The 26,783-nt window shown below is 38.6% G+C and overlaps 1 protein-coding gene across 2 annotated transcripts; it reads left to right on the forward strand.

Annotated features, from left to right (window-relative positions):
* Positions 1-5: 5 nt before the first annotated feature.
* On the forward strand, positions 6-20,594 carry KRIT1 (KRIT1 ankyrin repeat containing). 2 transcript variants are annotated; one of them, XM_032683346.1, is made up of 18 exons: positions 6-90; positions 1,126-1,197; positions 2,111-2,232; positions 2,659-2,818; positions 3,995-4,087; positions 4,964-5,093; positions 7,203-7,446; positions 7,733-7,848; positions 8,261-8,404; positions 9,478-9,634; positions 9,908-10,015; positions 11,660-11,816; positions 13,103-13,254; positions 13,911-14,077; positions 16,012-16,099; positions 17,769-17,975; positions 18,282-18,398; positions 18,840-20,594. In XM_032683346.1, exons 3-18 carry the CDS (start codon positions 2,131-2,133, stop codon positions 18,906-18,908), a joined length of 2,211 nt encoding a protein of 736 aa, XP_032539237.1. In that variant the 5' UTR covers positions 6-90; positions 1,126-1,197; positions 2,111-2,130; the 3' UTR covers positions 18,909-20,594. The 2 variants fall into 2 exon arrangements, 1 of the variants encoding a protein (XP_032539237.1); XR_004356155.1 differs by lacking the exon at positions 16,012-16,099.
* Positions 20,595-26,783: the final 6,189 nt, after the last annotated feature.

Consider the following 26,783-nt stretch of genomic DNA (forward strand, 5'->3'; position numbering starts at 1 on the left):
GGGGCGGGATGGGGCGGAGCGGGGCGGGACGCGGGGCCTGGGCGGCGGGAGGATGCGGCGGGCAGGCGACGGCCGGTGCGACCGAGGAAGGCAAGGCAGGCAGGGAGCGAGCGGGACCGGGGCGCTGTCCCTGACCTCGGCCCCAGGGCGGTCTCGCGGACGCAGGAGCCGCTCCTGCCCCACGGGACTGCAGCGGGAGCACCGCTCCGGGGACTGGTGCCCGGCGGCTCCTGGGCGCGGCCGGGGAAGTTCGAGGGCGTTTCCCGGCCGGGCGGCGGGGGCGGGAGGCGCTGGGGCGCGGGGCCGCCCCCGCCTGGCGCTCTCCTCCGAGAGCGGCCGGGTCCCGCCATGCCCACGGAGGCGGCGCTGCGGGGGAGGCCGTGGAACCCGGCCGCTCTCCTTGGCGGGGCCGTGATCCCGGCTGGAGCCGCCGTCTGCCTCGTCCCGGGGGGTCCTGTGGGAGGCGGGAAGGGTCGGCGGTGCTGGGAGAAGCTGGAGTGAGGCGTGTTCTTCAGACCGGCAGCCTTTGGGATGGGGCCGCGTTGTTGGCACTGGGTTTGGTCAGGGTCAGTTCCCGGTGGTGCCTTCCGTTTATTGTTACAGCCTTGCAGCCCCATCCTTCTTCATCCTCAATTTTTGTTTTCTTCATTCGTATCGCAGCTCTTGGGGTTGTCGGTTTCCCAGATGTGCTCTGGATTTAGTGCAGAGCACTGGCAGAGGGAGTTGACCCGCTGCTTATTTGCCTGTTCCATCACCTGCTGCCCAGGTGGCCTGGCCCTACCAGTGGAGATTCCCTCCACACAAGCCAGTGACCCAAGCCAAGTATATCCCAGTACATGTAAAGATACCCAGGGACCATGCCTTTCCCAACTGCTCATAAGGGATAGTTGTTTCTTTTTTCTTTTAAAACTCTTGATATCGCAAAGTATGACTTATCACAAGCCAGCACATTGCTTGCTTAATGTTTCTAGATGCTACTGTAATGACAATCATTAGATGTTTCTCTTTGGATATTACTGTTGACGTACCATGACTAATCATCTATTCATCAGTATTTAGCTTAACTGAAGGTGAAAATGATCATGCTGTTATTTATGTTGGGATTTTTTTTTACTATGTTTTCAGGTAATCTGATCCCAAGAAAATTACTGGACTAAGGGCATGGGGATCTGAAGACCTCTGTTTCTTCTAGGAGAGGTGAAGAAGCTAGAAATAGTAACATTTAAAATCTGTGGAGGAATTATTCTGCAAAAAGCATGTGCTTACTGATGCTATGGAATGAAAGGGTGTTCATTTGCAGATGAAGAAAACGATCAGCTGGAAGGGGCTAATGGTCAGGCATGACCTTTCTTTCTCAAAGCTGATGTGTGGAGCGATTTAGCTTTAGGAGGTTTTCCCTATAATTTTCATACAATTTTGTGATTATAAGAATTCTCACCTTGGTTTAAACAGAAGGGTAGGCAATTTTTTTCCTTAAATATAAAAGCCTCTGTCCACTTTTTGCAAAAACTAAAGATGTATTCCTTTCAGAAGCTCTGTTTGAATGAATTATGCACCACTTTGCAGTCCCACTGAATTAAAACTAAGTAAATGAATCCATATTATAGTTTATCAGTTTTGTTACTTGGCTGTAGGCAACACTGTGTTCTACTTTGGAGGGGAGGAGAAAAAAAACAGGTATTTTCTTGAAATTCCCATGGAACTCATAGAAATGCAGTCATTTGTTGCAGCATATTTTATAATTTACAGTGCTTGTCACTTTAGAATCACTTTTGATTTTGTATCTTTTCCGGAGTTCTAAATTTCTTTGACCTTTTGCCTGGCTTGGAAAATGGGGAAGATAGTTACAAAGTGAAAAAAATACATTCTTTTTATTTTAAAAGTGAGTTAGAGAACAAGATTATTTGTAATAAATCTATGTGATGTACTATTTCCCCCTTTCACAAAAAGGAAGCAGAATTATATCAGCCATTGGCATTTCTCCAGCAAAGAACAATAAATGAATAGTGCAAAGTACCAGTGGATATAACCACTACATCCTGAAGTTTACTGTGCTGTTGGATGGCTTTTTCAACTGAACCTTTACTTCCTGTTTATTTGTTGTTTCCAGTGATAAAATAAGAAGGAGAGATGGGAAACCCAGAAAACATTGGAGATGCATATGTTGCTGTGATTCGTCCAAAAAACACCGCTAGCCTCAATTCTCGGGAATATCGAGCTAAATCCTATGAAGTAAAACTATTTTAATTTTTATTATCTATTAGATGTTGTTTTTTTTAAAATAATACTTAAAGTAAATAAGTAATAATGTAGGAGAAGAGAAAAATCTGACAGTAAGATTACTTAAGTAACATCTATGTGTGTCACATACCTACTATGCATTGCTCCATCCTTATGGTATTTGGACACTTTATGGTTTTGTAATACCTATGTATTTTATTTCAGGGCCTTTTGCCCTGTGGCCTGCTCGTTACAAGGGTGTAGCCTTGTGTTTCTCTCTTTAACCTGTTACAGAGGTCATCCTGACTTCACCATCCTGCTCCTCAATATTCAGTACTTCTTGAGTTGTTACTGCTTTTACAGTAGTACAATAAATAATAATAATAAAAAAAAAAGGTTCTGTGGTTAAACTCCTTTGGTTTCATTATTGTTTGAAAGATTTTGTTGCTTGAAGTTCCCATTGAAGGCCAAAAGAAAAAAAGAAAGAAAGTTTTGCTGGAAACCAGACTTCAAGGAGGCACTGAGATAACCCAGAGCATCTTGGATTATGTATTAGAAGCCACCAAACCAATTTCACCAGCCAATCAGGGTATTAAAGGTAAAAACATTTTAATCTGATATATTGTTGATAGCTTAATAAAAATGCTTTTTAAATTAATTTGGCTTGGCAAGGTTGTGCCAAAAGCATGAAATTAGTATAAAAAAAGAAGGTATGTTTGGAGGTTCATCACAAAACCCCAAACTAACTATACACTAAACCCTTTAATTTACTTTTGTGTTCCTTTACCTTCCAACTCTATAAAAATACTTACTAGAAGATTTTTAATAAATGAAACTTTGTCTACACTACTTCTTCACCTCAAGTTTAGGTTTACAGCTAAACTTCCAGTAAACCAGATGGAAGTGGCTTTTTTATCCTTAATTTCAGCTAAAATTTGACTTGCACTAGTGAATTCATAGATTCTAAAGTCTGTTGTTCAGGAGACAGTATCTACATGAAAATATTTCTGGCATAACTGTATCATTTACAGATGGAATTTAATGAGTACGTTTTCTTTTTCGTTATTGTTGCATAGCTGATCTAGTAAAGAACCTCACACTTGTGCTGACAAATTTGTTTTCCAGCATATTTCATTTCCAGATTGGTATAAACTATACAGACTAAAGGACTTTTGTTTTTTTGCTATGTACCTCATCTCTGTTTTGTACGTAAGGTTATACTGGGAAGGTTCAGTGAGGACAAGTCAATGCAGTGCTGACAATTTAAAGGAGGAATAGCTGGTTGCATGGTAAAATGTCTCAGGTGGCAATAGCTGCAGCTGGACAGACTTAACAAAGCTTGTTATTCAGCAATCACAGAATAACAGAATTAATACACATCAAGGAATGCCTTGTAAAAGCAAAATCTGTCTGTTTCTTATACAGTTTAAAGAATTTTAAATTGACTCACACAGAAAGCCCAAACATTAATATGCTCAGCTTAGTGTGACTGCTGCTGGAATATGCAGCTGAGGTCAGACAAGCAAAAAAAACCCCTGCTATAAAGGGCTACAGTCATGTCACTTTTTTATGTTAATGGTTTATACGTATTTATGTTTTTCTTATGTATTTAGATTTTCTTTGCTTGCTTTAGATTATAGGTATAATCATAATTGTTTTCTTCCTAGAAATTAGGGAGATTGTCTGGTAAGCTTTCAGATAGCCAACTCTAGATTTTTTTTCCTTTGTTTTGTTGATTAATTGTTTTGTGTTGTTTTTTTTAATACTGTGCTAGGAAAGCGTGTAGTGTTAATGAAGAAGTTTCCTCTAGATGGAGAGAAGGCAGGCCAGGAGGCATCTCTTTACATTGTTCCAACTGTTGTGAAAGGTAATGCTGAGCATGATTTCTGAAGCTGCACCTGTTTTAGCAGTTCACTTGAGGGTTCATTTTTTTATGAGTGTGATGTATGGCATTTTCTGTATTTAAGCATTAAAAGTTGCATTCAGGTGAAAAATTCTTTCCGAATATTTTAAAACTTGAAGAAGTTACTTAAAATTATGGGAAAAAACTTGTATTTAATGTATTGCCTTTGTTTCTGTAATGCTGTCACACTTCTGTTTTAAGCAGTATTTGTACACTTGATCATATTTTCAAAACATGTGCGTTAACTTGTGTAGAATTTGCTGAGTGCAACTGTAAGACATCCTACTCAGTTCAGTGTTCTTTACTCGGAGAAGAATGCTTTTTGAAGTCTCTACACAGTAAATACAGTCTAGAAGGCAAAGTAAATTTCTTGTCAGAAAAATATTAAAAAAAAAAAACCAAACCTGAAGTAAATGTCTCTGTGCTTTTGGAGGAACTTCTTCATTTTTGCCTTACTTAAAGCATTTAGTGATGAAACCTATCAAATAGATACCATTGTGGAGTTACCAATAACGATACATACCCCTTCTAGTCCTGAGTCCTCTTCTTTTTTTTCTGATAGTAGTATACATTTAACATTAATTCCTCAGATGAAGCTGATCACACTGATGAAATAGTGACAGAATACTTTTAGGTTTTTAAGGCTACCCTTTTGGGTTGTGAATTAATGTAAGGATTGTATGTAATTTCTATCAATCATTATTTTGAAAAAATTAAGTTACTCTACTCTAAAGTTAGAATATACTCTTAATTAGTTACGAAAGTGTAACTACAAAAGATGCAGAAGGGAAAATGAGATTCTTCTCACTGATGTGTCTTCAGAGCATGTTTCCTTTTTAGATAATACAAAATATACATACAGTCCTGGATGCCCTGTGTTCTACTGTTTACAAGACATCATGAGAGTCTGCAGTGAATCCAGCACCCATTTTGCTACGCTGACTGCAAAAATGTTAATTGCCTTGGATAAGTAAGAAATGCCATCAGTAAAAACACATTAAAATATAATAATTTCATCTTTTATATAAAAATATATATATATATGAAAGATAATTTGTAGATATAGCACACCGTTTTTATAGGTTTCTTGTGATTAAGAAAGAAATCCTCATGATAGCATGTTATTTTCTTCATGTTTATCAGAAATTGAAACCTTGACAACAGATTTTTAAACCTTTCTAAACTTTTTTTGCAGACTCGAGAAGGGTGTGCTTATCTAAATCAAGTGACTTTTTGGAAGTTCTTGCTCACAGTGAATGTTTTATAAAATCATAATGTTTAATCTTTTGTAAGTGACATAATTGTCATCTATAAGAGCATTTGCCAGTGTAGTAAAAATATCCTGTAATTGTATACCATTAAGATTTGCATTTAAATTAAATCTCCCTGTAGAAGGGGAGTGCATCTTCCCTAGACACACAAATCTATTTGCACTAGGGAATTAAATTTAGAAAAGTGATTAGTTGTTTAGCCAGATTTATAGTAATTTAAAGTTTGAGTATGTGAGCAGATTTTTTTTTTTTTTTTAATGTACTCTTGAACAGGGAATATCAGAGCTTATTTGCATTATTAATAAAGTTATCTGAATCTCCTGGCTAACATGAAAAATCATACATTACAGGCTATTATCTAAAAGGTTCTGTGTGTAGGGTTTTTAGAGTTTATTAGTAGAGTTGTAATATTTCCATGTATACCATCATACCAGTTATATTTATTTGCTGCTTACTGAATGCCTTCAGACTCTAAGCTCTGCTTAAAAGTGTTTCAAGCCTCACAGTTGTGAGAGAAGCCTTGGAAGTATAAGAGAAAATAGTTTATATTCATTGTTCTCTATGTACATAATCTGAAAAAACACTTCTCAAATATTCAAACTGCCATAATTAATTTATCCACCAAATACTTAGAGAAAATGCCTAAAAATACCTTAGAGTGTGTTTATAGCACAATGACCACCATTTTACAGTCCTCCTTCCCAGCAGGACCATGAGTAAGTGAAGAGAGTGCTGCTTTTGCAGCATGTTATAGCTTGGGTCTGGGACTTCAAAATACAGGCCTAAGCATATTCATTAAACTGCACATCACCTTCTGCCATCCTTACACGTGGTTCTCGGACAGACAAGATCTCAGTGGTCTGTCAGTCGATGTCCAAAGTATGTACTTCTCTTTCATCTATATTTCTCTTTCATCTATATTTCCAGGCTAAATCACTAAACTGACTATATCACATTCCAGCAAAGCACAGGTTTACCTCAAGTTCATGAGAAAGCATGTGTAGAAACCTAAATACAAGTCTGGCTTTAGACCCTTAGTTAAAATGTACACTACTCAACATAACACTAAAATAATTTAAAGGCTCAGTGAAGATACATTTATCCAAAACCTGAGATGAACAACTTGACCTGAACCTTGTTATATTACATATGTGGCAGGAAAAAATGGAGCAGGTGCACAGTACTGACTTTCTCCAGTAGCTGAGAGTAAGAGGGCTTTAAAGCTCTATACTGTCAGTAGGAACACAGTGGGAAGAGAATAAACTTAAGCACATCTTTGTGAAAAGGCAGGTGGTAGCCTATGTGAAAGAGACTTAGCAGTTTGGAAATTGGACCTTATGGGTTTTTTGCCTTTTTCTGTCTGTCCCTAATGAAACACATGAGTTGGAAGGCTTAAGTCAGCACAGATACTGAAACTGACCCTTAAAAAAACTGCTTTAATTTTCCAAATTTGTATGTTGAGAGTAGGAGTATTGATAAACTGAAAGTAAATGAAATGGTGACACGTTGGTGTGGTTAAGTTTTTGGTTATAACCAGTGTTACTCTTAGCTTATAATTTCCTTTCCTTTGAAAGTTTGCATCCACAGGAAATGTGTTTCAGCAAATACAATTGCTTAACTGTGTGTGATTAACAAATTTCATGTTTGGGGATTAGTCATATAAAATTGACTGTGCACATTATAATGTTTTTAATTAAAATTTGTGATTGTCATACATACAGCTCTTAATCAAACAAAATAATGGACAAGATGACCAAAATAATCCTTTTCTACCTGAAAATGAGTTATTCCCCCATTCTCTCCTGCAGGTGGTTGGATGAACGGCACACTCAGTCTCACTCCATCCCAGCTTTATTCAGACCATCTCCTCTTGAGAGAATTAAAACAAATGTAATAAACCCCGCCTATGCTATAGAACCTGGCCAAACAGAGAGCTCATTACACATGGGTTATACTGCCCTGGAAATAAAGAGTAAAATGCTGGCATTGGAGAAAGCAGATATGTGTGTCTATAATCCTTTATTTGGATCAGACCTTCAATATACCAACAGGGTAAGAACTATATTTTCTTTTAATATTTTTAAAACATACATTTTCATTCATACATTCATTTATTTGATATGGGTGTGTGCTTTATGTTTAATAGAGTCAGATTTCATTATTTAGCAGTAGATGTGCAATAATTTCTCAAATCCTCAATTTGAACATCATTCTCTTTAATTATGAAATGTTACTGTCATAACTTTGGTTTCAAGAGAATACCTCGTCTGGATGGGGGATTGTGTAGTAAATCCCAGTAAGATATTTCTTCAGCAATGTTTAAATTATGTCTTCACAGGTTGACAAGGTGGTAATAAATCCATACTTTGGTCTTGGAGCCCCAGACTATTCAAAGATTCAGATTCCTAAAAGAGAAAAGTGGCAACGTAGCATGAGCAGTGTCACAGAGGACAAGTATTATGTTATATTCCTTTTTCATTAGTTGATAATTTTGTTTTGTTATATTACGGTAGCACTTGGTAGACTTGGTCAGAGTGAGATTCATATTATTTTAAGGCTTTACTGTATAAATACTTTTTAATTAAAAATTCTACTTTAAAGTCTCTAAGTGCTGAAACACAACAGTTAAAGGATGGATTAAGAAAGGTGTAAATTATAAACATTAGAGAAGCATTTCTTGGCATGAGAAATACAGCTCTGACTTGACTACTGCATGACAAAAATACTAGCTGCGTGAACTTCAATTTTATTCTTCATGTAGATCTACAGTTAGTGCTATGTTAGTAATTTTTAAAATGCTGATGTTTTCAACTATTGTGATATTTCTGAATGGTGTTTTCCTCCTGTTTCCCCTTTTAATTCATAGGGAACACCAGTGGGTAGATGATTTCCCTCTTCACCGCAGTGCTTGTGAAGGCGACTCTGATTTACTAAGCCACCTTCTGGATAAAAAGTTCTCTGTTAATCAGTTAGATAGTGACCATTGGGCACCAATCCATTATGCATGCTGGTGAGTCAATGAGAGTTTTGCCAATCAAATGTATTCTTGCTATCATGATTCTGTAGCACTAATAATTTATGTAATTTATCAGCCTCAAAAAGAAGAAATAAAAAAATCTAGACTTCTTATGCTGTGATTCTAATATATGTCAGTGTTAACCTTCTGAAGAGAAAGATTGCTTCAGGTTTTGAGATAATTTTCAGTTGAATGGTTTTGGAGGAGACCAGGTGTGGAGATCATGTCATCACTTACCTATTACATGTTTCATCTCTCCTGAGTACCTATTCTAATTCCTGTTGGAGACACTGGGTCTAGTTTAGTGTGGTAACTTCTACAGTCTTTGTTGGCTAAAGGCTATGAGCAGTTTTACAGCACAGCAGTGTCTGAGCTGAGCATGTTTTGGTGCTGGTGAACCTTTGAGTGGGAAGCCGAACTAGGTAATTTACAGAGGTCAGCTTGTCTGACCATAACTGTGATTAATCTGTAAGTACTTGAAAGCTTTCCTCGGTTGTAAAAATGTTTTATCTTTGTAGCAGCTAGTCTTTTGTAGATATAGTGGTCAGTATGTCTGACGATATGAATAACACAAAAATAAAACTTGATTATAAAAAACCCACAACCTTACTTGATTTTTAGTGTTTGTGAGAAAGTTTGCAAATAATTTTTACATAAAGTATACACAAGAGTTACTAGTTATAAGTATGAGACTGAAGAATCCTCAGGCTCCAGCTGCCTGCAATCAGAAGCTGAACTCTGATTGTCACACAGATTTTTTTTTTCCTATCCAAGGCTGAACTCTGTTCAGCCATGACTGAATCGCTACAACTGCCCAAACTCAGCTAGTTTAAAGCAAGGTTCAGTTTGTCTAGAATTAATCCAATAAATGGTTACTAGACCAATGAATACCAAAGAAGTGCAGAACTGATGTTAATTTCTACAAACTTATTAATGTTCTATTTTCTTTGGTGTAATTTGGAAGCTAAAAGCTCTTGAGTGTAGAAAAAGACTTTTTCATATTTAGGACTATCTGAAAAAAATATTTTACATTTGCTGTGTCTGTTCTGCTTTAACCCTGTCTGCAGGTATGGAAAAGTTGAAGCCACCCGAATGCTGTTGGAGAAAGGGAAATGCAATCCAAACCTTTTGAATGGCCAACTTAGTTCTCCTCTTCATTTTGCTGCTGGAGGTGGCCATGCTGAAATAGTACAAATTCTACTAAATCATCCAGAAATTGACAGAGTAAGTTCAGTTTATGTATAGAAATAGAAGTTTTCTAGCTTGTGTATGTGAAATACTTTGTGTCCAGATCACAATGTGTAAACACAATGATCTTGTTAAGACATTACAAAAAAATGGTTAAATATATTTCATTACATCTACTCTTCCCATTTTATATTAATTAAAAGTTTGAACTCTATGATCAAGGACCTTAACTGTCTCAAAAATGTGTAAATGGTTTCCCTGTCTCCAGTGAAATAGATCTAGAATCAGTGTTTCTGTTTGTGTTTATAGCACATTACTGATCAACAAGGAAGATCTCCACTGAATGTCTGTGAAGAGAACAAACAAAATGAGTGGGAAGAAGCTGCAAAACTACTGAAGGAAGCCATAAATAAACCTGTATGAGTTCATTTTCTAAGTAGTTTAAAATTTATATTTAATTTACACTTAAACTTGTAGAAGAGCTAGGCTCACTTACAGCTGTTACTGGAAAAGTGCAGTACGCTGAAATTATTAGTGAAAATATTGGCAAACTGACATTTTGTCTCCTTAAACGTTTCTATTCTGTTTCATGTCTCAAGAAATACATGTAAGACTTTAAACATGATGCTCTGATTTATTTGTAGGAGCATCACATCAGCTTCTGATTTTATGTCTATTTTTGATCATACAACCATCAGCTTTCTTTGTGCATTGTCATCTTATATGTTGATAAACAGGAGTATTCAGCTGGTTAAATGTAGGCTTCTGCAAAGCAGACCTTACATCAGTCAGTCAGTGTAGGCTTCCTTGGCAGCCAGTGGATATTTAGCCAAGGTAGGAAACAAAATTTACAATGTGATTCCTCTTATCCTGAAGTAGATTTAATATTAGCCAAATGATATAAAACCACTTGTTTCTTTTCTTTGATTCAGATGCAACTGGTATCCCTGTAGGTAGGTGGTAGTAAACCTGTCAGTTTTTCAAGATGTTTTAAATTATCTTCATTTCACTCTGTATGAATGACCTTCCAAAATAATTAAGGAAGGAACTGACCTTTATTTTAGGTTTCTTATTATGCAGTTGATTAAATGGCAGATGTGTATGTCTAATGACTCTGAAGACTAATCCACACCTTTTAAGTAGATTTCACAGTGTAAGAGGTGATATCATGTTGTCACTTATTACTATTTAATACATTAAAATAAAAAAAACAGAAATTACTGCAGTAGGAGGGACAGTGACTACTGCAGCAAAAATAGACTGATGTTTTCCATTCCAGGCTCATTTTCAGTCAGTTGTCATTTTCAAGTCATCCATCTTTTTTTTCCAAAAGTTTTTAGGAACTCAGTTCTTGATGACTTCGTAGATTTGAGAAGGGGAAACTCTTATGACTTTTTTATTCAAGCAGCTGAAACGTTTATCCTGTTAAAGAGATGAAAACAAGACATTTCATTAATTTATGACTTGTGTGTGTATGCTTCAAGCACCTGATTTACGTTTACATATGACTTTCAGGAGGCATGTTGTGGGCTCACGTACAATTTCCAGTGAAAGCTATGGGAGTTCTGGAGGGGAAAAGGATTTATTAGTAGTAATATTGTAGAAGCCCTGTAAGATTTAATGAGATTGTATTCTTACTGTATTGGGGTCTGAAGGTGGATGCTTCCCTCTGAAAGATGAGTCTTTTTAATATAGACTAATGAAGGGGAAAATTCATAACCTGCCAGTAATAGCAAGGTAGACATTCTGGGATATGCATAGGCAGTTGAGCCCAAATCCCTCAAGGAACTTTTAAATGGCTGCTTGCCTTCAAGTTTAAAAGAAGTCCTCAAAATATCAGTAAAATCTTTCTTGAAGGCATTGCTTTAAAAAACACAGTATATGAACTTGCGCAGGACAAAAAACAAGCAAGTTTGATAAATACGCAGGAATTGTGCAGTGCTCTTTTTCCCAACATTATGGATGTTGCTGAATTATGGTAAAACTACTTTCCTCTTCAGAAGCACCAACAGAAAGGATTTGAACAAGTTGGATTTTTAATATGTTTACATTTTTGTGTAGTATGAAAAGGCGCGAATTTACCGTATGGATGGATCGTATCGTTCTGTCGAGTTGAAACATGGAAACAATACCACTGTGCAGCAAATAATGGAGGGCATGCGCTTGTCTCAAGAAACTCAGCAGTACTTCACTATCTGGATCTGTTCTGAGAACCTCAGTAAGTCAACAAGGATGATGGATATACTTGAGATTTTATCATAGTTTATTTCTGCTTATCGTTAGGAAAAAATAATACTGTCCTAGGAAAGTAGGAAACATGCTCTCTGACAGCCTTTACAGCCTGATGTCTCCAAACTGTGCGTTCAGAGCTACAGAGCTTCTTTGTTTTAGCTTTCACTTTGGGGATGCTCAGTGGGTCTGCCTGTGGATCACTGTGGCACCTAGAATGTATGTCATCCATTGCTGCTTTTGCCTTTTCTAAATATGTCATGTTTTCATAGTCATTTGCATTTGCACCTTTGCATTTGAGGGGATGAGCTCACTGATACATTGTTTAATTCTTTAGATATTTAGTTTGAAAATGAGCTTCTGTTTTATGGCTTCAAACACCTAAGGGACAAGGTTCCTTATGAAGGATGTTTCTTGCAGTTTGCATACAACTGTAAGGACCATAGATTTCTTACTGGTAGGACAGATAATGTTTTCCTGTGTTTGCAAGTAAGATGGGTAAGTAAGTTGAATGAACAGATTGTTCTCAGTGAATGATATTGCACTGTAATAACATGTCTGTTGAAGTTTTTCCTATAATGTGAGATGTCACAGTGTGAAAGCCAGAGCAGTGACAAGGAGGCAAATGCAGCCTCACTCCTAGAAAAAGCCAAGCAATGATCTAAGGACAGGAAGGGTGAGTGAGCTGAAGGTACAGACTAGTACATACTAGGACTGCAGCTGAAAGCTTTGTATTAATTTTGCACATCTCGTATACACAGGAGAACATGAAACATTGAATGACTTTATTCTGCGAAGAATCAAGACATTTTACAGATTAAAAAGAAAAATGTCTGTTCTGAAAAGTTTATGGTCAATATATATGTACACAAAAATGGCAAATACATTTATAAGATAAATTATATCTGTATTTTTCTGTCAGAAATAAGATTATTGGACTTTGTATTTCTCCCATAATAATAGAGAAAACAGTCTCTAATGTTTTATTATCTTGTTTTTAAGGTCAGTCTTGGTACTCAATTAAATTTTTAAATACCATTTACTCTTGAGAAACTGAAAATAACGAAGTTTCATCACTACTGCATTTAGTGAATTGATGCAAGGAGTTTTTCCAATATGCATGTTTAGAAAACATAGGGAAAATATTTGTTAATGAGTCCTCAATTTCAGATACCCTGGTTTTGGTGCAGCGTTTAATAATTTATGTATATATGTGTGTGTATGTGCTGGGTTATTCTGTTTTTTTATTTAGAATCAAACCCTGTTATTTTTCAGGCCTCCAGCTGAAGCCATATCACAAGCCTTTGCAACATATTCGAGACTGGCCTGAAATATTCACTGAACTGACAAACTTGGATCCTCAAAGGGAAACTTCACAGCTTTTCCTGAGAAGGGATGTGAGACTTCCACTGGAAATAGAAAAAAAGGTCAGCATTTGGAAGTGATAACTTGAAATCATGGTCAGACTCAGAACACTTTGACCATTAGCACTCAGCATGTATAGTGACTGTAGTAATATCCAAACTTATTAAGCCTGACATCTCCTTTTTTGTAATAGTTTGAGTCTTCACATTCTTCCCTCCCTCTCTCTCACCTTCCTGCCATCTCTCTATTCTCTGTCTCTTTCTCACCCTCTCAGCTGTTTGGTTTATCATCTGTCTCTGTGCGTCAGTCTCTGTCTGTCTGTCTGTCATACAGCTAAAAACAACCTGCCTGATTTTCTTTCTCTTCCTTGTGCTGTTGTTTTTCAGTTATTTAATTGGTTGGTTTTGATGGGATTATACAAACATATTACTCAAAAATCCATAGGAAAAATCCATATATATCAGTATTTCTATGAACCTTCTGATTGGGCATGGTATCCTAGTCACCTTTCATTTGTTTGTTAGATCAGTGAAGTGTTGAAGTAAATCAGTGAAAATATGTCATTTTTTCTATTACAAAGCACTACTAAAATGTACACTTCAGTCAGGATCACACCTTTGTCTTCTGTTTCTGAATCAGTGAGAAATTATATTTATAGTTTCTAAGCTCATTTTTCTTTTTTTACAAAGAAATCATATTATTTATATCTTTTTAACAGATTGAGGATCCATTGGCTATTCTTATTCTTTTTGATGAAGCCAGATATAATTTACTGAAAGGTTTTTATACATCACCTGATGCCAAGCTGATCACACTGGCAAGTCTGCTTCTACAAATAGTCTATGGGAATTATGAGAGCAAGAAACATAAACAGGGCTTTTTAAAGTAAGTATGTGTGTTTAAAACTTAAAATTATGGGTTTAGTTAAGTATTTTTAGATAGCACTTACTGTGGAACTCTCACATTTTAGATATGATATATTTGTTGGTTTTCTCCATTACTGAGCTGTAGTTCAGAGTAATCACATAACCCGTGTATGCATTAATAGAAGCTGGACACTGGGTCTGAAAAAGGTATTAATCTTAATTGTTGCAGTTCCAGGCAGAGGGATGGAGGTTCTGTATCCTGTAAATCTGTCCTGAGATTACAATAATACCAAAATGAGTAAGTGTATTCATGTGAGTGAAGGGTTCTGACAGGACTGAGACTTTGAACAATGCTGAGGAAAACAGTTAGACCAACTTCTGGGGCTGACTTTCCTCCCTCTTTGAAGAGGACAGACCAAAGATATAATTTATCTTCTGTCATTGGTATGAGAACTGCTGTACTAAATTGGTCAAAACCATAGCACCAGTAGGGCTCTGCCAGATGGTATTTTTCTTTCCCCTTCTCTCTGCATGCCAGCACAACAGTAGCTGAGCTATTCTGGGATATGGCTTTTTCTTCCCACATACATTTCTGCAGCAATATCTGAGACCATCAAGATTCCAGTTCTCTACAGTGTGCACCTTCACCCCCTGCCATCTCCACCTCACTTCATTCATGGAACAGCAGCTGTGCAGTTCTGGAATGCTACTATGCTTCTCATCTCTCATTCACAGCATCAACTGAGCTGTCTTGACTTGCTGGTTTTTTGGTTGTATTGTCCTGCAGTTACACAGTTGGTAGATGAAGCATAAGGAGAATGGGATTTAAGTGGGACTACCCACTTGCATGAGCGTGCAGTTCAACGCCAGCTGGGTTTAGTACAGAACTGCCCACTGCTGACTTCCAGCAGCTGCAGGGTGGTGTTCCTGTTCCTGTCCACACTGAGGCATATCAGTACTGTGGTTCCAAGCTGAGCCTGCTCAGTGGACGTATTTGACTCTACAGACAGAACTACCTGGAAAGATAGTTTGGGACGGAAAAAAAGCCTCATGGGCATTTGGCCGTGCTTTCTGTTCATATTCAAATGAAGATGTTGGAAAACATCTCAACTTGTTCTTCAAACAGATGAAAAGATTTATAGTCTGAATTTTTTTTTGCAGTTGACATAAATGTTTATTAAAAGACTGATAATTTCAAAAATATATCCAGGCTGTTGTTTCTGTGAAAGTATCCTTGACCTTAAAGATCTGGATGCATTGTCCTGTGTAGGATTCTTGCTTGGTAGATGATATGTGCAGTTACAGACAAATACAATTTAAAAATTACTCAATAGGTTACATTACTAGGTTTTGAGACTGTCTTAATTGTACATAACAGCAAACTAGTAAAGGCTTGCTTTCTTCCTTTTAGTGTTTTTTGTTGGCTGTGTTTTTTTTTGAAAAAGGCTACTTTATATAAGTAGCTTCTCTTTCATGTCATGTAACATATAACTTTCATGTGGAAATGAACTGGGCCAAGCCCTCAGTGGTGCTGACTGCAGGAGTGGAGGGAAGAGTATCTACAATCTGTCATATTTTCCAAGTATGTGATATGCTGATACAAATGGCTGTTTGTATATAATTTTGGCTTCCAAACTGGAATTCACCAAACTGCTCTGTAACCAGTTTATGAGTCGTGTTCTGCTGCTGGCATTTCCTCTCCATGCCGTGTCCATGATGCGTGACACAGATGGTATAACATAAAGCTGGATTTCCATTAACTGAGTATTATACTGTATCTTAGGAAGCCTTGGCTTACATTTCAGTAAACCATCTCACCTGATGAGATGAGATAGAGTAGGAGCTGACTTTCTATCTCAGTGTGTGACTTGAAGATACGAGACAGACGTTGTTCTTTCTCCTTACTTTATTTAGTGAAGAAAAGCTTTTTTTTCTGCTTTGTTTTTCTCTTAGTGAAGAAAATCTTAAATCTATCGTACCAATCACTAAACTAAAAAGTAAAGCTCCTCATTGGACAAACAGGATACTTCATGAATACAAGGTGAGATAAATAAGCAAATAGTAGAAAATCCTGTTCTTAAACATTTTCTGACACTTTGGTTGTCAGGTAATGAACAGAAATACTGGTATATAAAGCTAGAAATGTGTATGTTCTGAATGTTTGGGATGGGTTTTTGGAATGTTTTTCTCGTACAGTTACAGTTGATCTCTTTGTTAGAGGTAAATATATTTGCAGTCTGTTAATTTACCTTCAGTGTTACCTCTGTATTGGGGATACTTCCAATTCAGGCATAGATGTAAAAAAGTCTACTCTAACTTATATTTTCATGTCTGTTTGTTGTGATAGATTACCAAGTCCTTTTTGCCAGTGTAACCTTTATGTTGGGGATCTGATAGTGCTGCTGATGTGCGCACACACACACACAGACTCCTTTGATTAGAGCAGTTGATTGAGCAAAATTTTTAAATGTGGACTTGGGCTCCTTCTTTAAAATACATCTAACTGAGGGCTGCAGTCAGTTTAAATTCGTGATCTTCATAAATAATTGTGGAAAAAGTGAGGTGTGTCAGGAGGAGAGAACTGTACCAGCTGACATGCATCACTAAAGGTAGCTCCCAGGAAACACTGCAGATCCACCCAGGGAATGTTTTCAGACCTTGCCCCACTTTTTGAGATAACTCAATCATAAACTTTCTCTTGGTGCCTGCACCTTTTTTGTCAAAATCCAGCAGATCATTCCTGTTCTTTCTAATACGGATGAAGGAGGGGATGATGGTGGTCTAAGACTATGGTGTATCAAAGTAGTCTCTATTCTATCATCAGATTATATGTAAGAATGAGCACAGCTTTCTTGACTTCTGCTCTTAGGCCATTATTTTGGGGTGTGGGATATGGAGGAAGGAGAAAGGAGATGTAATCTTTTGTTCCAAAGATTTTACATGTTAAAAATGGCTGTGTAGAATTCAGGTAAGCTGTAATGTAGGGTGGGGATCCAGAGAGGTTGATCCTGTCTACCACACCCACAGTCATGGCCCCCTAATTGTGGAAGACTTGTGCTCTCTCTCATATCTGTGCCTTCTCACCTTGTGCACAGCCCAACCAATTTTTTTGTTTGTTAGTGTGCTTGGTATCAGGTTTTTTTGAGGTGGGAGCACTCTAGGGATCGTTTGTTCTGACTGTCTCACTCTACTTAAGAGGAAGGAAGAGAAGCCTCTCTCATTCTGAGGGCGAGCTCCACTAATGAAAAGAGATCTTCACCCCTGTTTTGCTTAGAAAAGAAACAAACAAAAAAAATCCATGTTTTTGGGGGGAGGTACTTGCTCATCTTACCATGCCTCCCTGGATTAGACCCCTTAAAGGAGGAAGAATGCCTAGTTTTAAGGATTGTGATGCATTTAGTGTCAGATGGGTGCACAGATGCTTATCCCAAGTCCGGGTTACTTCTGAGAAAGGCAAAACTGTGGGGCCCTTCAGAGGTTACGTGTTTGTGTTCAGATTTCTGAGGCTTATACAGGTATCTGGATTTTGTCTCAGTCTCTTCTAGCATTTGAGTGGCTCTGAGGTTTAATTTAGCTGTGGGAAGATGGTTGCTGGGGAAGCACTTTGGAAATATATGTTTAGTGGGAATTGCACTAAACAGGGGGCTTTCTTCAAGTAACCACAGCTGTTTGAGAAGACTTGTTGATTGCCATTGTTCCTTTATTTCTAGAATCTCAGCACCAGTGAAGGTGTCAGTAAGGAGATGCATCACCTTCAGCGCATGTTCTTGCAGAATTGCTGGGAAATTCCTACTTATGGAGCAGCTTTTTTCACAGGACAGATATTCACCAAAGCAAGTTCAAGTAGCCATAAAGTCATCAAAGTGTATGTAGGAGTAAATGTAAAAGGGCTGCACCTCCTCAATATGGAAACAAAGGTCAGCTTAAATGTACTGCCAGTGATAACTGTTAAACTTAATTCTGTTCTCTTAAAATCTTTGTACTAGAAGTAATTTCACGTCCAACTGTTTAGTTAAACTTGACTGAAAATTTCCAAGATTTTAAGATCTTTTAAAGTCACTACTAAAAAAGTCTTGTATCAACTTTACTACTTTATAAACTACAACTACATTGTGGAATGTGCTTCTTTTAAGTCTGAATCCTATCTAAGTGAACAAAGAAAAGTTCAGTCTGTAGGTACGGAGGATATTTTCTGAGTGACAGTTTCCTACATTTCATTGTAGGCTTTACTCCTCAGTCTAAAGTACGGTTGCTTTATGTGGCAGTTGGGAGATGGAGATACATGTTTCCAAATCCACAGTCTGGAAAACAAAATGAGCTTTATTGTGCATACCAAACAGGTAAGCATTATCATTTTTCATCCTTCATGTTCAATTATTTTTTTCCTAAGTTAGTTGCATCCCTATTCTCTCTGGAGGTTGACCACCCTTGCACAGTATAAAAGAAGCCCAAGCCAAGCCCCCACAGAAATTATTTTAAAACTTTCATATTAATATTTCAGAACATTTTCTTGTTTTCCTAGCATGTGAAGCCTTCAGAATTCAAAATACATAAAATGCATCTGTAATCACTAGGGTAAACTTTTTTTAATTGACACTGTTTGTTGCATGTGCCCAATCCCTCATACTCTAAGGATAATTCCAAATACAGTGAGAACTACAGAGCTGGAGACGGTAACTTTGCGATTGAAACTAGCAGAGACTGAGAATTGCATTTGTCGTATTCTTGACTGTCATTACTTCTGAAATGCTGATAGAATTTAATTGCATACCTTTACATAGGCAGGTCTCGTGGTTAAACTTCTGATGAAATTAAATGGCCAGTTAATGCCAGCTGAAAGAAATGAATGATCGAAGGGAACAATAGTTACGAAGTGGCGTCTGACGGCTAAGCAAAAAACAACTTGTGTCTCATCGTAACAGAAGACTTCCATGTACATGAGTTTTACACAGTAGAAAAGTCGATTTGTACAGTTTTTTAACTTTGTACAGAAGCTGCATGGTTTATTTTTTTAAAAAACTATACAACATATCTATTATTTTTATAAATATTTTTGTGTTTCATATATAAACTATTGTAGGGCTTGAGCTTAACCAGTAAAGCTAATGAAACGTAACTGGTTTACCGAGTTGGACGAGTATGAATCCTGTAAAGCTTTTGTTCCCAGAGGACTATGGGACTGTCAGTGCCATTAAGCAAGTGTCAGTTAACCTATTTACCTTTCATGCCATTCTGTGGAACATCAAGGAAGTATGGTATATGTTACAGTATTTTGTAGACACACTTAATTTTTAAGATATGTGGATAAATATACTTAAAAGACCAGTTAGACCTTTGAGCAAGTACTTTTGATAAACTCTTGGTTTTTGTTTGGTTTCTGGCAAACATTTTTGCTTACTTTATTTTTACTCTTAACTTTCTCATACTTTGTATTCATATTTATTCTAAAATGTTGCATGAGGATGCCAAAAGGGAAATACTCTAAATCATTCAGAAGCCATATTCAATGTTTAGCATGCTTGTTTTTTAAAATGGATTTTTACTTTTACTGTGCAATATAAAATGTGTATATGGAGGAGAGGGAGATACGGATTTACAAATGAACCTTACTCAGAGGACTTCAGAAAGTTTAAATAAATCCTACCCTGGATTGCAACACATATGCAGTAGCAAAAACTCATATAGGAGGTACTAAATTATTTCTGTTAAACTAATTTTCCTACTGATTGCTTACTTCAGTTTCTTGAGGCTGTGAGCAGTGCAGGATGCAGGAATGAAGATTTATATTGCAAGGAAGCCAGATACAGTTTTAAGTATTCTGCCTGCTCTTTGTAGAGTCAGGACTGGGGCTCAACATGTTGGGTCCCAAGCGTAAAGTGGGATTCTATGCAGTCTGAAACATATCCTTGTACATTAAAATAGAATCCGTAACACAAATCGTTAAAGTTTCTGGTTGTATTTCAGGGTTTTAAGTGCACTTGACTATTTCTTCCATGTAAACTGCATGCTAAAATAGTGTGCAATATTTTGTAAAAAAATTTTTTTTTAAAAAAATAAAAATTAGCACTTGCCTCTCAGTTTTGAAATAAAAGTTAAAATGAATGTGAAGAACTGTGCTATTGTATAGTAACTTTACTCTTACCTTACTACTAGTAAGTGCAGTTTAAGAAATTAAAGTAGTAAGCCGTTAAAAAGGTGAACAGGAGACTTATATTTTGTATTCTTCTTAGCAAGCTATACTTTTCTACTTAAAAGTCACTGGCCTGAATAACAGTAAATCTTCATGGATTGTTATATTTTATTTAAGGTAAATAATGCAACAGTCGGATCCTTCATAGTGCATCCCTGCTATCACTTGGCACTGGTATCAGAAATACATTTCTCTACATAGCACTTTCTTAGAAAACTAGAGGAAAATGTTAAGGCGGTGTGTCAGTTGCCTATTTAACAATACAATTAATATGCCTTATTGCTGTATAGTCCTTTCTGCTACATTCGTATTTATTACTACCTAATAAATTGTTTGCAACGAGTCACATCTGGTGTTTTTATTTTTGTAATCAGCATGAGCCATCAAATGTTACACCAAGCAGGTGTTATTACTGAAGAGCAGGAACTTGTAACAGGCTCATCTTTGTAGGGTATGTAGGAAGACCATTGGAGAGGATCATAGGGAGAGTCCCATGGTGACTATGAATTAAGGCAGCGCTCCTCAGAAACCACTCCAGAATTCATCAGGTAAACTGGAAACTGTTAGTCGTGGGAAAGCAGAGGTTTGCAGATTATGCACATCAGTGGAGCTGTTGAGAGCCCAACTCAGCAGTCCCAGCAGGTACCTGGGTACTTCGAGCTCCTGCTGGCTGCCTTGTATAATCCTTTCATCTGGAAGTGGGGAAATGAAAAATTGGAACAGAGAGAAATCCAACACTACACAGACACACCATTGGTAACAACTCTGGTATCTCTACCAAACACAAACCCAATGAAAACAAGCTGCAAGATGGGCAAATCTGATAATTGTGCCTTTGTAAGCATGAGATGCCCAGCTCACCACTAACAGTCCATCTAAAAAGTGCTTTTTTAAAAAGCAAGTAACTGTGCAGCTGCCAAAAGCAAAGATTTGAGAGCTGAATGCCCCAGCCAGGCCCTGTAAGGCAGAAGAGTAACTGAAAACTTAAAACTGTGGGAAGCGGGCACAGTTTTACCAAGTGGAATAACCGAGCGCCTGACTCCAGTGAGCAGCTTGTCCGAGAGGGAGGCTGCTTTGGTCTGGAGGGGAACCCTTCAGGCTGCCCCAATGTTGTGCTGCTGCTGCTTGGTGACAGGGAACAGTTACTCCAGGGAGGGGGAGGTTTGTTAGCTTACAGCTGGATACACTTCAAAAATGGGCTGTAACTGAAAAAGATACAGGCTCAACAGAAACAACATGTGCAGTTTGCAAAAGTTCTCCTTTACCTTAAAGAATCATTATTAATGTGGGGTAAAGATATAATAAGTTGAAATATAATTAATATAACAATTACACATCATCATGGCTGGGCTTCGTGAACAAAGATTTGGGAAGGGCTCTACCCACATTCGTTACAAGCGCGTTGGTGGCTGAAAAGGCCGATACGGGATAGGCACGTCCGGTTGCAAAAGGCACAGCAGAAAGACTCCTTAGGTGATAAATTCTGCAAGGCATGATTCTTTCTGCGTTGCCTTTTCTCCTCAAGGGTGATCCTGCGTGCGTTCTCAAAAGCATCGGCAGCGTTAGTGTGTCTCCAGGCCTCCCGACTGGAGGCCAGAATAGACCAGTTATGTTGATCAGTATGGCCAAGGCTGAGATGTTGTTTCAGGGAGTCCTTATATCTTCTCTTTGGGGCTCCTCTCTTGCAGCAGCCGGTGGCAAGTTCACCATAAAGCAGGATCTTAGGGAGGTGGTGGTCCTTCATCCTTGAGATGTGCCCTGCCCAACACAGCTGAGTTCTCAGCAGCATGGCCTCAATACTTGTGACTGCTGCTTGTTCAAGAACAGATGTATTAGTCACATAATCTGACCAGTGGATGTTTAGGATTGTATGGAGACAGCATTGATGGAAGCGTTCTAGGAGTCGCAGGTGGAACAACTACACAATAATGAAATAAAACCATTGCATTCAAATACAGGTAATTAATCTGGAAATCCTGTTCCTTGGAAGAAGTAGACTGACACTGTTGCCACCAGAAACGTCCTTACTTCATAAACCAGCAGTACAGAATGTCAGTGACAACCAGTGACATCTGTCATGTCTCCTGAAGGAATTGTAAATATTAAGTAACTCTTTCACAACTACAGCACTGATGAATTTCTGTTTGCATCAGAAAGTGTTGAAACTTCAGATCTTGCAAGCAACAAATTGAAAACTGTATTAGATATAACTAGATATAACTGTGGCTGATATGAAGAGTTTGAAGGTACTTAACTTAATGGGTGATTCCACACCCATTTCAGCATTCGCAAGCATTCTCTGCTACCTCCCACAGCAAGTAAAACTCAGCATACGTGAGACCTTGATTCAGGGTTTACCAAAGGAGATTACACACTTTAAGAAATTACAAGAGTGTTCAGTCAGTAACAATACGTTTATGTTTTTGCCTGTGCACCTTTTCCAGTTGACAAAACTAAAATTTAGGTTTCTGAACTTTGCAAAAAAAATTATTTAAAATCATTACAAGTAAACTTCACAACTATAGCCTGTTGAAATGTCTCGTCATCATCATCATGGCTGGGCTTCGCAAACGAAGATTTGGGAAGGGCTCTACCCACATTCGTTACAAGCGCGTTGGTGGCTGAAAAGGCCAATATGAGACAGGCGTGTCCAGTTGCAAAAGGCACAGCAGAAAGACTCCTTAGATGGTATATTCTGCAAGGCACGATTCTTTCTGCGTTGCCTTTTCTCCTCAAGGGTGATCCTGCGTGCTTTCTCAAAAGCATCAGCAGCGTTAAAGATGGTGTGTCTCCAGACCTCCCGACTGGAGGCCAGAGTAGACCAGCTATGTTGATCAATATGGCCAAGGCTGAGATGTTGTTTCAGGGAGTCCTTGTATCTTCTCTTCGGGGCTCCTCTCTTGCAGCAGCCGGTGGCAAGTTCACCATAAAGCAGGATCTTAGGGAGGTGGTGATCCTTCATCCTTGAGATGTGCCCTGCCCAACACAGCTGAGTTCTCAGCAGCATGGCCTCAATACTTGTGACTGCTGCTTGTTCAAGAACAGATGTATTAGTCACATAATCTGACCAGTGGATGTTTAGGATTGTATGGAGACAGCATTGATGGAAGCGTTCTAGGAGTCGCAGGTGGAACAACTACACAATAATGAAATAAAACCATTGCATTCAAATACAGGTAATTAATCTGGAAATCCTGTTCCTTGGAAGAAGTAGACTGACACTGTTGCCACCAGAAACGTCCTTACTTCATAAACCAGCAGTACAGAATGTCAGTGACAACCAGTGACATCTGTCATGTCTCCTGAAGGAATTGTAAATATTAAGTAACTCTTTCACAACTACAGCACTGATGAATTTCTGTTTGCATCAGAAAGTGTTGAAACTTCAGATCTTGCAAGCAACAAATTGAAAACTGTACTAGATATAACTAGATATAACTGTGGCTGATATGAAGAGTTTGAAGGTACTTAACTTAATGGGTGATTCCACACCCATTTCAGCATTCGCAAGCATTCTCTGCTACCTCCCACAGCAAGTAAAACTCAGCATACGTGAGACCTTGATTCAGGGTTTACCAAAGGAGATTACACACTTTAAGAAATTACAAGAGTGTTCAGTCAGTAACAATACGTTTATGTTTTTGCCTGTGCACCTTTTCCAGTTGACAAAACTAAAATTTAGGTTTCTGAACTTTGCAAAAAAAATTATTTAAAATCATTACAAGTAAACTTCACAACTATAGCCTGTTGAAATGTCTCGTCATCATCATCATGGCTGGGCTTCGCAAACGAAGATTTGGGAAGGGCTCTACCCACATTCGTTACAAGCGCGTTGGTGGCTGAAAAGGCCAATATGAGACAGGCGTGTCCAGTTGCAAAAGGCACAGCAGAAAGACTCCTTAGATGGTATATTCTGCAAGGCACGATTCTTTCTGCGTTGCCTTTTCTCCTCAAGGGTGATCCTGCGTGCTTTCTCAAAAGCATCAGCAGCGTTAAAGATGGTGTGTCTCCAGACCTCCCGACTGGAGGCCAGAGTAGACCAGCTATGTTGATCAATATGGCCAAGGCTGAGATGTTGTTTCAGGGAGTCCTTGTATCTTCTCTTCGGGGCTCCTCTCTTGCAGCAGCCGGTGGCAAGTTCACCATAAAGCAGGATCTTAGGGAGGTGGTGATCCTTCATCCTTGAGATGTGCCCTGCCCAACACAGCTGAGTTCTCAGCAGCATGGCCTCAATACTTGTGACTGCTGCTTGTTCAAGAACAGATGTATTAGTCACATAATCTGACCAGTGGATGTTTAGGATTGTATGGAGACAGCATTGATGGAAGCGTTCTAGGAGTCGCAGGTGGAACAACTACACAATAATGAAATAAAACCATTGCATTCAAATACAGGTAATTAATCTGGAAATCCTGTTCCTTGGAAGAAGTAGACTGACACTGTTGCCACCAGAAACGTCCTTACTTCATAAACCAGCAGTACAGAATGTCAGTGACAACCAGTGACATCTGTCATGTCTCCTGAAGGAATTGTAAATATTAAGTAACTCTTTCACAACTACAGCACTGATGAATTTCTGTTTGCATCAGAAAGTGTTGAAACTTCAGATCTTGCAAGCAACAAATTGAAAACTGTACTAGATATAACTAGATATAACTGTGGCTGATATGAAGAGTTTGAAGGTACTTAACTTAATGGGTGATTCCACACCCATTTCAGCATTCGCAAGCATTCTCTGCTACCTCCCACAGCAAGTAAAACTCAGCATACGTGAGACCTTGATTCAGGGTTTACCAAAGGAGATTACACACTTTAAGAAATTACAAGAGTGTTCAGTCAGTAACAATACGTTTATGTTTTTGCCTGTGCACCTTTTCCAGTTGACAAAACTAAAATTTAGGTTTCTGAACTTTGCAAAAAAAATTATTTAAAATCATTACAAGTAAACTTCACAACTATAGCCTGTTGAAATGTCTCGTCATCATCATCATGGCTGGGCTTCGCAAACGAAGATTTGGGAAGGGCTCTACCCACATTCGTTACAAGCGCGTTGGTGGCTGAAAAGGCCAATATGAGACAGGCGTGTCCAGTTGCAAAAGGCACAGCAGAAAGACTCCTTAGATGGTATATTCTGCAAGGCACGATTCTTTCTGCGTTGCCTTTTCTCCTCAAGGGTGATCCTGCGTGCTTTCTCAAAAGCATCAGCAGCGTTAAAGATGGTGTGTCTCCAGGCCTCCTGATTGGAGGCCAGAGTAGACCAGTTATGTTGATCAATATGGCCAAGGCTGAGATGTTGTTTCAGGGAGTCCTTGTATCTTCTCTTCGGGGCTCCTCTCTTGCGGCAGCCGGTGGCAAGTTCACCATAAAGCAAGATCTTAGGGAGGCGGTGATCCTTCATCCTTGAGATGTGCCCTTCCCAACACAGCTGTGTTCTCAGCAACGTGGCCTCAATGCTTGTGACTGCTGCTTGTTCTAGAACAGATGTATTGGTCACATAATCTGACCAGTGGATGTTTAGGATTGAACAGAGACAGCATTGATGGAAGTGTTCTAGGAGTCGCAGGTGGTGGCGGTAGATGACCCATGATTCAGATCCGTATAAGAGAGTAGACAGCACTATGGCTCTGTAAACACTGATCTTGGTACTTTTCTTCAGGTGTTTATTTCACCAAACTCTTTTATGAAGCTTTCCAAAGGCACTATATGCCTTTGCTAACCTGTTGTCTATCTCTCCGTCAATCTTACCATCCGAGGAGATGAGGCTACCTAGGTAATTAAACTGCTGGACTGATTTGAGCACTGATTGGCCAATGGTGATATGGGGATGATGGAAGACTTCCTGAGGTGCAGGTTGATGGAGAACTTCTGTCTTCTTTAGACTGACTTCCAGCCCAAAGAGCTCAGCAGTGTCTGCAAAGCAGGATGTTAAATGCTGCAGGGCTGTTTCTGTGTGGGCAACAAGGGCGGTGTCATCAGCATAAAGCAGCTTCTGGACAAGATGGTTTAAGGTCTTGGTGTGGGCCTTCAGTCGCCTCAGGTTGAAAAGGCTTCCATCAGTACGATATTGAATGTAGATACCGTCCTGATCATCGAGGTCTGCAGTGGCCCTTTGGAGCATCATGCTGAAGAAGACTGTGAATACGGTAGGAGCGAGAACGCGGCCTTGTTTCACGCCATTCTTTATTAGAAAGGGCTCAGAAAGTGTGTTGCCATATCTGACTTGGCCGTGCTGATCCTAGTGGAGTGAGATGATATTCCCAGATTTACAAACGTAAAGGAGTTTTTTTTTAAGTAGAAACTGACTGGACTCACTGGAGGAACAAACTCTGCCTTTAAAAGACCTCTCTATAACAGATTTTTCTGGAAATGTAGTAAGATACATTCCTGTTGAATGAAGAAAATTGTATACAGACAACCAGACCTGACCTCCGCAGCGACGAGCTCTCTGTTTCCAAATGCACTATGTGCACTATTTGATCCTAAACTCTTAGATCTTAGTGGCAACTCTTATTTCAGAAGCAGTACCTGGATTTTC

The sequence above is a fragment of the Chiroxiphia lanceolata genome, chromosome 1 (genome assembly GCF_009829145.1).
Source record: "Chiroxiphia lanceolata isolate bChiLan1 chromosome 1, bChiLan1.pri, whole genome shotgun sequence".
NCBI classification, from domain to species: domain Eukaryota; kingdom Metazoa; phylum Chordata; class Aves; order Passeriformes; family Pipridae; genus Chiroxiphia; species Chiroxiphia lanceolata.